Source organism: Arachis ipaensis, chromosome B07 (genome assembly GCF_000816755.2).
Source record: "Arachis ipaensis cultivar K30076 chromosome B07, Araip1.1, whole genome shotgun sequence".
In the NCBI taxonomy this organism is placed as follows: domain Eukaryota; kingdom Viridiplantae; phylum Streptophyta; class Magnoliopsida; order Fabales; family Fabaceae; genus Arachis; species Arachis ipaensis.
Window position 1 is genome coordinate 96271123 of NC_029791.2, and position 12762 is coordinate 96283884.

Here is a 12762-nt window from a genome sequence, read left to right on the forward strand (position 1 = left end):
ACGGTTTTTGGTCAAGAAGGAAACATAGTTTTTGGTGTCTAAACATGAAAAGAAACAAAGTAAACACTATCTTATATCCGAGCACATAATTTGCTCAAGATCAACACAAGGCGCAAACCAAATAACATGATTAGAGTTACTTTTAGCACCATATCTAACCATCTAATTCGTAGTTCTATTTGCTTTTTGAGATACCCACTTAACGTGAACAAGCCAAGAACGAGATAAAAGCTCCTGAACCAAATCTGTTACTTCCAATGAATATTCACTTGTAAGATCATGCATAATGGCCAGAATATCAAGACAATCCGTTTCACATATAATATTTCTCAAACCGCAATCCCAATCTAAAACCAACTCCCTCCAAGCAGCAAATAATTCACATTTGATGATAGACCAAGGAGGAATGCTTTCAGAGCAGCCCAAGATCCAACCTCCCTTAAAATCTCTAATAATACACCCGAACTCTGCTAAATTTGAATCCAGATACAAGTTTGCATCACAATTAACTTTAAAACTGTTGCTTGCCGGTGGTTCCCAACACAAGCAATTTTGAAGAGACCTAAAGGTATTGTTTCAATTCCTGTAAAGTAAGTCCTTGGCGATAATTTTGGCCAAGGCAACAACCTTGTGGTCTGTCCAAGGGTTGTCAGCATTGAATATGTCTTGCACCTATGTCTACATACCCACCAAAGCCTTGCACCAAAAGACGCCTCATTGTCAGCCAAGGCCTTCCGAAACCACTCTTCGAGAGCAGTACCAGCCGTCAAGTCGAGGATATTAGGATCCAACATATGCCAAATTGCCTTTGATCGTTCACAGACTCTAAGGCAATACTCCATTGTTTCCTGTGCCTTATTACATCTCTTACATATATCTGAATAAGCTAAATGCCGCTCGAATCGAAATGTCTCAGTTGGTAGAGCATCATGTAAGCCAAGCCACATAGTGAATTTGAACTTCTCCAAAATGTTAGTATTCCACAACCAGTTCCAGTTGCTATTGGCATTCCAATTCAAGGATTTCTCTAATAACTATCTATAACTCTCCCTTGCACTATACTTTTTTGTTGCTGCAGGGCACCACTTCCACTGTGGCTCCAACTCAGTCAAATTAGGATATCTCAAACCACGAATAAACTGCTTAATCTCATGCGAAATAAGCGTGGTAAGACTATCAACCTCCCATGATACCCCTTTCCACAAGTCAGCCACTATGAAATCTGATTAAAAAATATGCACATAAGGAACAAGGTTGCAAAGCTTACCAAAAGAAGTCAACTTATCATACCAAACTGATTTGTGGATATCCCCAACATTCCAATGAAACCCTTCCTTAAGATGCTCATAGGCACTAACAATGTTCTTCTAGGTAGCCGATGAAAAATTTCTACTATTTTTTCTCATACCAGACTAATTCTTGAGATATTTATGCTTCAGAACCTGCACCCACAACTTCTCACTATTATTTAGACAATCCCATACCAGCTTTTCCAAAAGTGCCATGTTAGCATGGACCTTAATACCCAATTCTCTTGCCTTTTTAGGATTTATGGCGACCTCCCACCTGACCAGAGACAGCCCTTTCCCGGTCGCTTGGCCTTTCCACAAGAACTGTCTCATCAAAGAATCAATTTTATTACATGGATACTTCGGGAGAAGGAAAATTTGCATGTCATAAATCGGGATGGAGGCCATAACCGATTTGATAAGACAAAGCCTCCTTGCCTTATTCAACAGACATCATTTTCAACTGGAGAGCTTCCTCGAAATTTTTTCAATAACCTCTTGAGTCGTCCTCTTGGAAACTCTGGCATGGCCGATGTTAATTTCCAGGTATTTACCTAAATCATTGTAGAACTGGATGTCAGAGACCCCTGAGAGAACCTCTTTCCTCCTCTCCGACACCCTCTTGAAACACTAGGCCTTCGACTTATGAAAATTTATCTTCAGACCTGACGCTCTAGAAAACAAGTCCAGGCAATGCATGACCTCTATTATTTGAGCTTTCGATGCCTTACAGAAAAGCAAGAGGTCATCTGTAAACATCAAGTGAGAGAGTCCAAGTCCGTTTCTAGAAACCGCAACCAGGTTTCACGAACCTTGAAAAACTCTATGAGAGATAAAGCAGGCAAGCATTTTCATACAGAGTACAAATAGATATGGAGACATAGGATCTCCTTGCCTCAACCCTCTCTTTGGATTGAAATTTTGGAGCCTGTTTCCATTCTACAAAACTGTCAGCAAAGAGGAAGTCACACAATTTAATATAAGATTAATGGTAGCCTTTGGAAACCCAAATTGGACCAAAATAGCTTCCAAAAAATATCAATCTACCCTGTCATAAGTTTTTTCCAGGTCAATCTTGAATGCCAAGGTCCCTTTTCGAGACTTGGTTTTTCTCATGAAGTGCATAATCTCCTGAGCAATGATAATATTCTCTGCGGTTCCTCTTCCTGGAATGAACCCACCTTGCAAAGGACCAATGATTTCCGACAGAAAAGGTCTGAACCTGTTAACTAGAACCTTTGTAATAATTTTATAAATTACATTACATAAGCTAATAGGCCAAAACTCCCGTAAAGAAGAGGGAACTTCCACTTTAGGAATTAGAACAATGAGTATAAAAAATAGCCGCATTCATTGGCTCACCCTTAAAAGCTCGTTTGACCAGCCCACACACATCATTGCTAAGAGAGTCCCAAAACTCTTTGTAGAAAATTGCTTGAAATCCATATGGCTCTGGGGATTTAAACGAACTCATGGTCATCACAGATTTTTTACCCTTTTCAGACATCACTGGTTCCACTAGCTTTTGACAAGTCTCAGTACTAGAAGACAGGCAGGAAAAAGGCTCCATGACGTCTAGGTCAATATCCTCCTTTGTAGAAAAGACTTTTTGAAAGAAAGAATTTGCCGCCGTTTTTAGAGTCAAAAGTCTCTGTTGCCCGAGACCCATCCTCCAAAAATAACCCATGAATCTTGTTTCTCTTTCGCCTGATAACCATCTGCAAATGAAAAAATGTTGTATTTCTGTCTACACATCTCACCCACTGTTCTCTAGATTGTTGGTACCACAACAGCTCTTCTTGAAGAAGGAGGAAATTCAGTTCCAGATGCAAAACTTGCTCTTTGATCCTAAGTTGTTGGTCCTCCCGACTCTCCAGAGTAATCTGAACATCATTCAAAAGCCTCTCCAACTCCCTTTTCTTTACAAAAATATTGTCAAAAACCTTTTTATTGAAGCTAGTTACATCTTTCTGAACCTCCAACAAATATTTGACCACATCCGGAGCTCTTTTATTCCAAGTTGTATGAACAACATTACTAAAAGAGGATGAGTCATCCATACAGCCTGAAATCTGAACGAGTGATGGCCCTTGATAGCCCTCTCGGGCAACTTGCACCTAGTGAACAACAGGCAATGATCAGAGTAAAGGCACACCAGCACCTCAGTATAAACCTCTGAAAACACAGTTAATAGTACAATACACAGCTGTGGGGTGGTTTTTGGATTGAATTTTCGAAAATAACCTAGCTAAAAGGTGTGATTGAGATTAAAGATGCATTTCCTCATTGTCACCATGGGAAAAATTGCAGCAAGCTCAGTCCTAACAGCAGAAGCAACTGCAGTAAAAAGCGCAATTATTTTAGCCAGAAACCTTGGATTGGATCAGACGACCTTCTTACTATTCAAGCTTTGAAATAAAAATTCATAGGGGGAGAAGCCGAGCCAATTCTGAGAGATGTGTTGGACTGGATGGAGGATATAGAGGACAACAGACGCAGTTGGGTTCCAAGGGAAGGAAACAACCTGGCACACATGGCAGCTGCGATGGAGGCGGAAAGAAAATTGGAGATAAATTGAAATGGGAACATGCCAAGAGAATTGCGCGAGCTGATATGGAAGGAGACCCCCCAAATGTATCAGTGGAATACAACGGCATATGCAAGCTCGGCGCGAGCGCAAAATCATGAGGAGAAACTATCAAGTGCGAGAGATCAAAATCCAGTAGCAGAACGACACTCATCTGATATGATCAAATGGAAGCCAGAGAAAATGGCCAAAACAACAATCCCAACCTTGAGCTTGACACTAATAACTCTGTTCTTGGAAGCAACTTCACAACGCAAGGTGTCGAACCACTGGGAATCATAACAAATAGTAAAAAGGAAGAGGCACATCCAAGGACCTTCGCAAGGACCATGGGGCTGAGGCGTGGTATCACAGCAATCTTAGGAGTCATCAATGGTGGCGTTTGATACCATGCCACGAGTAGAACCATGGAAACTTCGCCTGCTCAACGGCGTCATCGGCGGCATCACAACACGGGAAGAGGATCAAGGCTCTGCATCCCAGCTACCTTTTACAATGGTAAGCGGTGGCAGTCACGGATACCATGGGCATGATCGGAAGGTCACCGTGGGAACATGTCGACGAGGATCTTCAAGCGGTTGAACAAGGGAAGAAGATGAAGTTTCAAACCAAACAATAGCCAAAGAGTGGGTTAATCTCGGGTTAGGTTGGGTTATTGCGGGTTTGGTTTCGGGTCAATCCAACCTGAGCCAGACAAGGTAAAAAATAAAAAAATAAAAAACACATGGTCGGTTCGGTTGATGTTGTGAACTGGACATGCAGTTGATCCGGTCAACGATGGTCAAATTCGTTGAAAATCGAGCAATTTGTGCCTGAATCGCTGTTGACCCGTGCGAGTCCATGGATGTACCCGCCTGCCGTGAACTATTGAAGGATCTCCACTCGAACAAGGGACCTCCTGCATGCAAGGTCTCATCTTTATATCATAAATTATATCTAAAAATTAATATTTAATTATAATTGAATTAACCTGATAAATCCAGCAATTCAGTCGTATAACCGATTAATTATCGGGATAACTATGCGCATGATATCCTCTCCTTTGTAAAATGAATAGGATAAAATAAAAGCTTCCCTCCTTCAAATGAGAATGCAACGAGGGAAATTTGATTTGTTTGATTCCATCCCGTTATACGACAAACATGAGTAGTAGGTAGAGAAAAAACAGCGGAAATCATAAAAGTAATTTTAAAATGTTGAAGCGTGGAGGATGAAGAAGAATCTGTTGGAAATGTGCATAGTAAGAAGCACCCACAAATCAAAAGTCCAATATGGCAATATCTAATACCTCACTCGTCTCGCGTTACCCTATACCCCGACACCACTATTTTCTTTTTGACTTGACTTGGGTCCCCCATCTCTGCCCCTGGCCTCTCTTCTTGAATTTCTCTTCCCACTACTACATACATACCCCTACTTACTTAAATCACGCTCTTTATTCTAAATGAATAAAATGTAACACGATACAATTATGGAAATAGATTTTTTTAATTATTAAAAAAATTAAGAACAAAGAATCCATTTCTACCAACTACAGTACCGTATCGTATCTATCTCCTTGGGAGTTAATAATAGTAGTAAGCATTAATAAATGCAGAAATTATTTTTTACGAGGAGTACTAAAAGAATAATAAAAATTTTGAACAACATGAATAATTACCAGTCAAATAAAAATACACTACATTCTAATTTAATATTATTAATTAAATTTATTCTTTTAATTTTATTAATTAATATTATTTATACATTGTTCAAAAATCTTATTTGTTATCTATATTTTTCCATTTTTTATATGGTCTCTTGGTTATGTGGCGAGTGGGTCTATTATATATGGATAGATGGAGAATAGAGATACTGTCAAGTGTCATCTTCCAAGAAAACCTCAGCATTATTGACCACTTGGTCATGGGCAGCTACCACCCTCCACTTTCAATAGAGCCAGTGGTGTTGCTGCTTTTGACGCTGCTCATGGTTCCAGTTTCAGTTACGGGAGTGGGCATCAACTATGGCACGCTGGGTAACAACCTTCCATCACCAAAGAAAGTAGCACAGCTTCTTCAGTCAACACTCATCGACAAGGTTAAGATCTATGACTCTAACCCTGAAATCCTCCAAGCTTTCTCCAACACCGCCATTGACCTCATTGTCTCCCTCGAGAACTCCCGCGTAGCCAACATCAGCTCTGACATCTCCGCTGTACACTCCTGGCTCTCCACCCGCATCCTCCCCTTCCTGCCCGCCACCTCCGTCGTCGCCATCGCCGTCGGCAACGAGTACCTCACCACCACCATCGACAACAACGACGACCACCTCGACCCCAACGCATTGTTCAAAGCCATGCAGAATCTCCACTCCGTTCTAGCCTCCCACGGCCTCGACCGCAAAATTAAGGTCACAACGCCGCACAGCATGGCTGTTCTCGCTTCTTCCTTCCCTCCTTCCTCCGCCACCTTCGCCATGAACCTCGTTCCCGTAATGACCGACATTGTTACCTTCTTAGCCGATACCGGTGCTCCCTTCATGATCAACGCTTACCCTTACTTCGCCTACAGAGACAACCCTACCTCCGTGAACCTCGACTACGCTCTTCTCGGTAACGCTTCCGGTGTTCACGATCCAAAAGGCTACGTCTACAGCAACATGCTGGACGCGCAGATCGATGCTGTGAGATCCGCCATTGATGCTCTAGGGTTTGGAAACAGAAGCTTGGAAATAACGGTTTCAGAGTCAGGTTGGCCTTCCAAGGGTGACAACGCTGCTACTCCTCAGAACGCGAAGATCTACAACACGAGGTTGATAGAACGCGCGCAGAGTAACAAAGGAACACCGATGAAGCCTAAGGACCGAATCGAGATCTTCGTGTTCGCACTGTTCAACGAGAACAAGAAGGAAGGTGACGAGAGTGAGAGAAACTTCGGGATTTTCAACGGGGATGGATCTAAAGTGTATGAGGTTGATTTGAGTTGTGAGTTTTGCAGCGGAACGACGTCGTTTGGGTTCAGCGAGAAAAATGGTTTAAGTGGTGGTGGTGGTGTCAGGGGTCCTTCGGTTTGGTGTGTTGCGAAGCCTCATGCGGATGATAAAGTTCTTCAGAGCGTTTTGGACTTTTGCTGTGGGCCCGGCGGTGTTGATTGTAGAGAGGTTTATGAAGGTGGTAACTGCTTTCAGCCAAACAAGCTTCTTGCTCACGCCTCCTTTGCTATGAATGCTTATTACCAGATGCATGGTAGAAACTACTGGAACTGCGACTTCAAGGGCACTGGCCTTGTTACCTTCAGCGACCCTAGTAAGCTCCTCTACTGATTTAGTTTATTAGATTAATCAAGGTTATTAGTTCATGCATCTTCTTGATTAGTCCTAATTAATTCATTGTTTTTGTTAAGGTTATGGTGAGTGCCGGTATCCTCAACAGTAAGGACTATGGAAAAACACACCGAGGAGGACGAGGAGGAGCGCTCTGCCTTGCTATGTTACTGCTGTTATTAATTTATTATCTTGTAGCAGTGGTTGACAGCTACTGCTTGTATTTATTTTTTATCATTATGATTTATGATTACTTTCTAAGTTGAAAAAGTAACCAATTTTTCTTCGTTCACCGTTGGCAGTTGGCACTGTAAAAGTTTTCATTATTTCGTCCTTTGTGTCTGACGAAAATTTGCCTCCATCATAGCACGCTCCATTTATTTGGACACACCTAACGAAGATAGGCACGTGAACTTCTTCGGGACATTAGAAAAATAAAAGAGAACAAAGGCTTCAATTTGGATTTTTAGGACGTTTTTTAATTTTCAAATGGAGATGAGAGTATAATAATGCAGTAGTTTATATCGAAAGTGAGTTTACAAACTGAAGAAGTGAAGACTTGAGATTTTGATTTTGGTGTGTTCAAAACCAAGTTGAGTGGGTAATTTGTAAGACATTCTCATATGGTTTTGCTACGGTACGATGATAAATTAATACGTACCAATACGTTTAAAATATGGACAAATAAAATATGGACAAATAACAATAAGACATGTGGAATTTATTTTCCACGTCAGCATTTAATTTTTTTTTTAAATATATAGTATATCACCACTTTTACTAAAACATCCTTTTAATTAAATAAAAATAAAAAATATTTATTTATTTAATTTTATAAAAAGACTTAAACATTCTTCCTTTATTTGATTAGACAAAAATACCCTTTGAATACCCCTATCTTAACACTTTCTTTCCAAATCAAAAAAGGAAGTTGAAACAGAAACCCTAGCTTCTTCACCACCGCCGCAAGGACTGCTGCCGTCCGTCGCTCTCAGGCACTACCATCGTCGTCTGGTCGTCTGTGCTTCTTCCTCCTTCAAGAATTGCAGCTTCTTCTTCCTCGACCTCGGCGTGTCAGTTCCTGGTATTCATCTGCTCCATTGCGCTCCTGCCGCCGTCCGTCGAGCGCTTAATCACCATCGTCTTCGTCTGGTCGTCGCAGATTCTTCCAACCCACCACCGTCTTCTGAGTTGTGTTCGTCGCCTGGCCTCTATCTCCGTCACGATTCTGCCCCCCTCTTCTCAGACTGCTCAGAAGAAAAACCCATCTCCATTCCAGTTTCCTTTCTTCGAGTTCAGAGAGCAGAAGCTCAACCAAGAAAAAAACCTTAGACTTCGACGGTCAGTTCACTGCTAACTTCTTCTGCGTTTTTTATTTATGCCATTTTCAATGATTATTTGATTACTGAATATTTGAATGTTTTGCGTTTTAATTTTTTATTGAATAATTATTTGATTACTAATGAGCTCTAGTTTTGCTGTGTTGCTATTTTTGTGTGTTGTGATATTTTTTTGAATGATCTTCTTCTGTGGTGCTGTTTTGTGTGTTGCTGTGTTGCTTTTTTATGTGTTCTTTATTTTTTATTGACATGCATCTGAGTGATATCACCACTGAAACTTAACTACTTGCTCTGTTGATGTGCTTTTGATTTCTGAATGTCATGCCACTTGTTATGTTGCTGCTGCTGTTTTAGTGTTTTTTAACTTCTGAATGTGCTGTTTTTGAATTTTTGTTGATAGATTTATTGATTTTAGGATTTAGGGTGATTATATGTTGCTGTATTCTAATTTTAGTTGCTGATTATTGTTGATTTCTGGCTCTGTTTAGTATGTTGTGCTGATTGTTCTTGATTTTTGGCTCTGTGAGTTTTGTTCTATTTTTGGTCTGTATTTGATCTTGTTCAAATTTCATGATTTTGTTACTGTCTCCTGAAAGTTGGGTTTCTTTTTCTAATATGCTTAACATCAGAAAGATTTGGAAAAATTTGTTACTCTTTGTTAAGAATGTGCTGAAACTTCGTTAAAATTTGGCTAAAAATTTTGTTATATCTGTTCCCCAAAAAAAAAGTGGATTTGTTATAGATAAATCTTTTGTTTTTTGGTTTTACTTTTGTATAGGGGAATGCTTATCCCCAATTTGTATTTTCCTTCTCCTCATCTTAATGAAATTGTTTTTACACTGTGTTCTAGCTGTTAATGTTGGTAAAAAATGGTCTTCTATTTTAATTTATTTTATTGAAATCTCATATTCCCGAAGAAGCTCCTCCAGATTCAGTTGTTCGGTAGAAATTCACAAACACAGCACTCTGTACTATGTTAACAAGATTCAACAGTGATGTTAGTTGTATTTTTATTATGTTTGATTATGTCAGATCAAGAGCATATCAAAAATTGCTCTGGCTTTAGGATAGTTGATTTATATCAATTGATTTTGCAAAGAGCCGAGTGAATATTCATCAAAGGCCTTTAATGTAATTCATAACTGTTAAAATATTCTGATCTCATTTTGAGCCAGAATCATAAAATATATAGTTCTTACATTGGATGCCATATAGATTGAATCTTCTTTTTGTAATTTTCCAAATTTCATATTATGAAAGTAAAGAAAAACATATTTACATGAACCAGAAATGACTATGCTGAGAATGGAAGACTTAATTGAAGCCTAAGTAATTCCATTGAAAGCATGCCTATTTTTACAACTAGAGTATGTACATAACTTTGAAATATGCTAAACAAAAGGAAATTACATATATCTAAATCAAAGAATATTTTTTTTCTTCTTCTTCATCATAATCAAATGCAAAGTGCAATCTGATTAGACACTAGAAATGTGATCAGTGCCAATATCTGATCCAATAGTAGATCTATGAAATGTGAAAGATTCAGCCAATTTCACTGCATCTGAGACTCTAAGCCTTGTTCCTTGTTGACCTACAACAGTGGCTGCAACCTTAGTTGCTATTGAACCTATGCTTTTCAAATCAGATATGCCTCTTAGAACACCATAAAGTATGCCGCATGCATATGCATCTCGGGCACCACAAGTATCTACCGGAACACATGGAAACGGGGGAATGTATACGGCTTCACCCTTTAGACTGATGTAGGAGCCTCTATGACCGTCAGTTACCGATACTAGCGGAACAAAATGGCCCAGATACCTTGTAACCAAAGCAGAGCTTTCCTTTGCGTCAAAATTGCAGAGCGCTCTGGCCTCATCACTGTTTGCGAAGATTAAATCCGCATGATTCCCAATAATTTCCCTGATGAAAGAAGAAATTGCAGCATGGAAAGGAATGTACTCTGGGTCTGCATAAATCTATGGAGAATAATGTCAAGTAATAATAATCTTACCAAAAATCATCATAATGTCTCTCAATGCAGGAGACATCTGAGGCTGTTATTGCAACTAAGGCACCATTACTGCGAGATTTCTGACATGCTTCTGTTATTGCTCTAATAGTATCGGGTAGTTCAAATAGATACCCTTCAACAAGAAGTATGTTAGTCTTGGTAACCGCATTAGCCAAGATTTTGTCATAGTTAACAGTTGATGATGTATCCTGCCCCCAAATTACAAATATTAGCATCTTCACCGTTGATATGGTGACAGAAAATAAACAAGTTGGAAGAGAAAACTAGTAGAAAGCCAAGATAACCATTTTCCACTCCTAGATTGATGCTTAAAAGTAGAAATAAATAATAGTGCATGAAAGAGTAACTGCCAAGTCTTTTTTTTCTTCAATGTACAAAATAGAATACAAAGTGAACAATTCATCTCCAAAACAAAACTCAAGAAACTTTGGGCAACTCGCGTAGCTCAACTATTCAACATGCCATTTAAATGTCTCAATGTTCTTCTCATTGTATGGATATACATAAAAACAAAGAAGATCAAAACTATACAAACCAATCCACATATACTTAGAAACAGATTCTCAGTTAACAAAGAATCTACAAACTTTTTTTTGTCCTTCCGACACAACCAACTTTAGCTTCAAATTAATTGAGTTGGCTACAAAAAGCTTACCAAGCCAATTGCATATGAGATCTTCTTCTCCAGCATATACAAGAACCATGGATTCCATCCTCAAGAAGAGCCGGGATTCCAACTTCGAGGTTTCTCATGCATCCAATCCTGCATCATAGCATCATAGACTGTGCTACTACACGAAACAAAGTCCAAGTTCCCAACACCTAAAGCATCCCTAACTGTCTTCTCGTTTAAGAATGTCTCTACATTGGAGAAGTCATAACACAGATTTCCCTCGCATTTCTTTCTAATGTCATAGTACTGCAGTTTCAATATCACCAAGAATTCATAAAATTATTAAAAAAACTCCAACTCCCCAGTATGTGAATTTCTTCTAAGTCAATTCAATCAAGTCACTCACCAAAACATCCAAAACATGTATCCAGAACCATAAGCATAATTCAACCAAATCATATGAAGCCATATAGTAAATTCAATCCAGAATTGTGACAATATTTTTATATTGAATCAACAGCAGCAAAAAATTAATTCACCAAAACAAATACAACAGGTTGGATCTAAACATCAATCTCAGTCAAATTAATAAATTAAACAATTGAATTTATAACTCAATCTTCAGTAGAATTAATTCAATATGAATAGAATGAATTGAAATAAAAATTCAAAACATTAATATCTCAAAATTCAGCATAATCATCAATAATACATCATATGCATGTTCAGAATAAATTTGAAATTTCAGAGGGATAGAGTCAGGAAAACAGAATCAGGGAGTGTTAGAGACTGAGACTTGAGACCTGAGAGGGTTGAAGGCTTGAAGCAGAGAAGAAGACACTTGAAACTTGAGATCTGAGACCTGCGATGGTTGAAGCAGAGAAGCGGCGACGACCCACGGCGAGGAGCAGCGAAGCAGCAATGACCCACGACGAGGAGCAGCGAAGCGGCGCGACCCACGGCGACAAAGCGAGCTCGGACAGAGAGGGCGACAGATAGAGAAAGGAGAGAAGGGTTCGGCAATGAGTTCGAGCTCTGAAGTGGGATGGTAGGTGGTGGGTGGTGGCTATTGTTGGAATTCGAAGAGAGGAGAGGATTGTGGGTGCTGGACGCGGAGGCTGCGGGAGAGATGAGTGGCTTCAATTGGTGTTTGGTGACTTAGGGTTCAGCTTCAGCACTTGCCTTTCTTCTTTTTTTTTTTTAATTTTTTACACAAAACGGCGACGTTTTAGAGGGTATATTTTCGAACCGGAAACCCTCTAAAAAACCGGACGGTTCTACCGGTTCATCGGTTAACCGTCGGTTCGACCGGTTTTTCACCAGTTTTTTGTCAGACGGTTTCTAGGCTTACTTGGACCGGGTAGTTGACCAGTTCCCGGTTAACTCGGTTGAACCAGTCAGTTCGGTTCGATTTTCAGAACCATGTTGGTTAGGGTTCCACGGCACCGTTTTGAGCAAATTTTAAAAAATCGGTCGGGTCCGGTTCGATTCGACCGATCGATTCTGGACCGGTTTGACGGTCCAACGACGGTTTCTGAATCTTTCGGTTTTGATATATGACCGATTCATTTTTTATACCGGTACACAGTTTG

The 12762-nt window shown here is 39.7% G+C and overlaps 3 protein-coding genes across 3 annotated transcripts in view; 2 read left to right on the forward strand and 1 right to left on the reverse strand.

Annotated features, from left to right (window-relative positions):
• Window positions 5692-7663, forward strand: LOC107609608 (glucan endo-1,3-beta-glucosidase 11). Its single transcript, XM_016311618.2, has 2 exons — window positions 5692-7162; window positions 7260-7663. Exons 1-2 carry the CDS (start codon window positions 5707-5709, stop codon window positions 7289-7291), a joined length of 1488 nt encoding a protein of 495 aa, XP_016167104.2. The 5' UTR covers window positions 5692-5706; the 3' UTR covers window positions 7292-7663.
• On the reverse strand, window positions 9652-11940 carry LOC107607463 (uncharacterized sugar kinase slr0537-like). Its single transcript, XM_021106050.1, has 3 exons — window positions 11213-11940; window positions 10537-10745; window positions 9652-10445 (listed from the first exon to the last, which is right to left on the reverse strand). The coding sequence occupies exons 1-3, from the start codon at window positions 11246-11248 to the stop codon at window positions 9998-10000; spliced, it is 693 nt and encodes a 230-aa protein (XP_020961709.1). The 5' UTR covers window positions 11249-11940; the 3' UTR covers window positions 9652-9997.
• Window positions 12038-12762, forward strand: part of LOC110265109 — a 5317-nt gene continuing 4592 nt past the window's right edge. The window contains exon 1 of the mRNA XM_021107886.1: window positions 12038-12139. Within this exon, the coding sequence (XP_020963545.1) occupies window positions 12038-12139 (102 nt within the window). The remainder of the gene's footprint in view (window positions 12140-12762) is intronic.

What these genes read in the sequence shown, in the direction of transcription:
- LOC107607463 (XM_021106050.1), bottom strand. Translation starts at nt 11,248, where the DNA reads ATGCTGGAGAAGAAGATCTCATATGCAATTGGCTTG. An exon ending in TCTCATATGCAATTGGCTTG is followed by an intron (nt 10,746 to 11,212) that starts GTAAGCTTTTTG and finishes ATTTGGGGGCAG; the next exon opens with GATACATCATCAACTGTTAA. An exon ending in AGACATTATGATGATTTTTG is followed by an intron (nt 10,446 to 10,536) that starts GTAAGATTATTA and finishes TTCTTTCATCAG; the next exon opens with GGAAATTATTGGGAATCATG.
- LOC107609608 (XM_016311618.2), top strand. Translation starts at nt 5,707, where the DNA reads ATGGATAGATGGAGAATAGAGATACTGTCAAGTGTCATCTTCCAAGAA. An exon ending in TGTTACCTTCAGCGACCCTA is followed by an intron (nt 7,163 to 7,259) that starts GTAAGCTCCTCT and finishes GTTTTTGTTAAG; the next exon opens with GTTATGGTGAGTGCCGGTAT.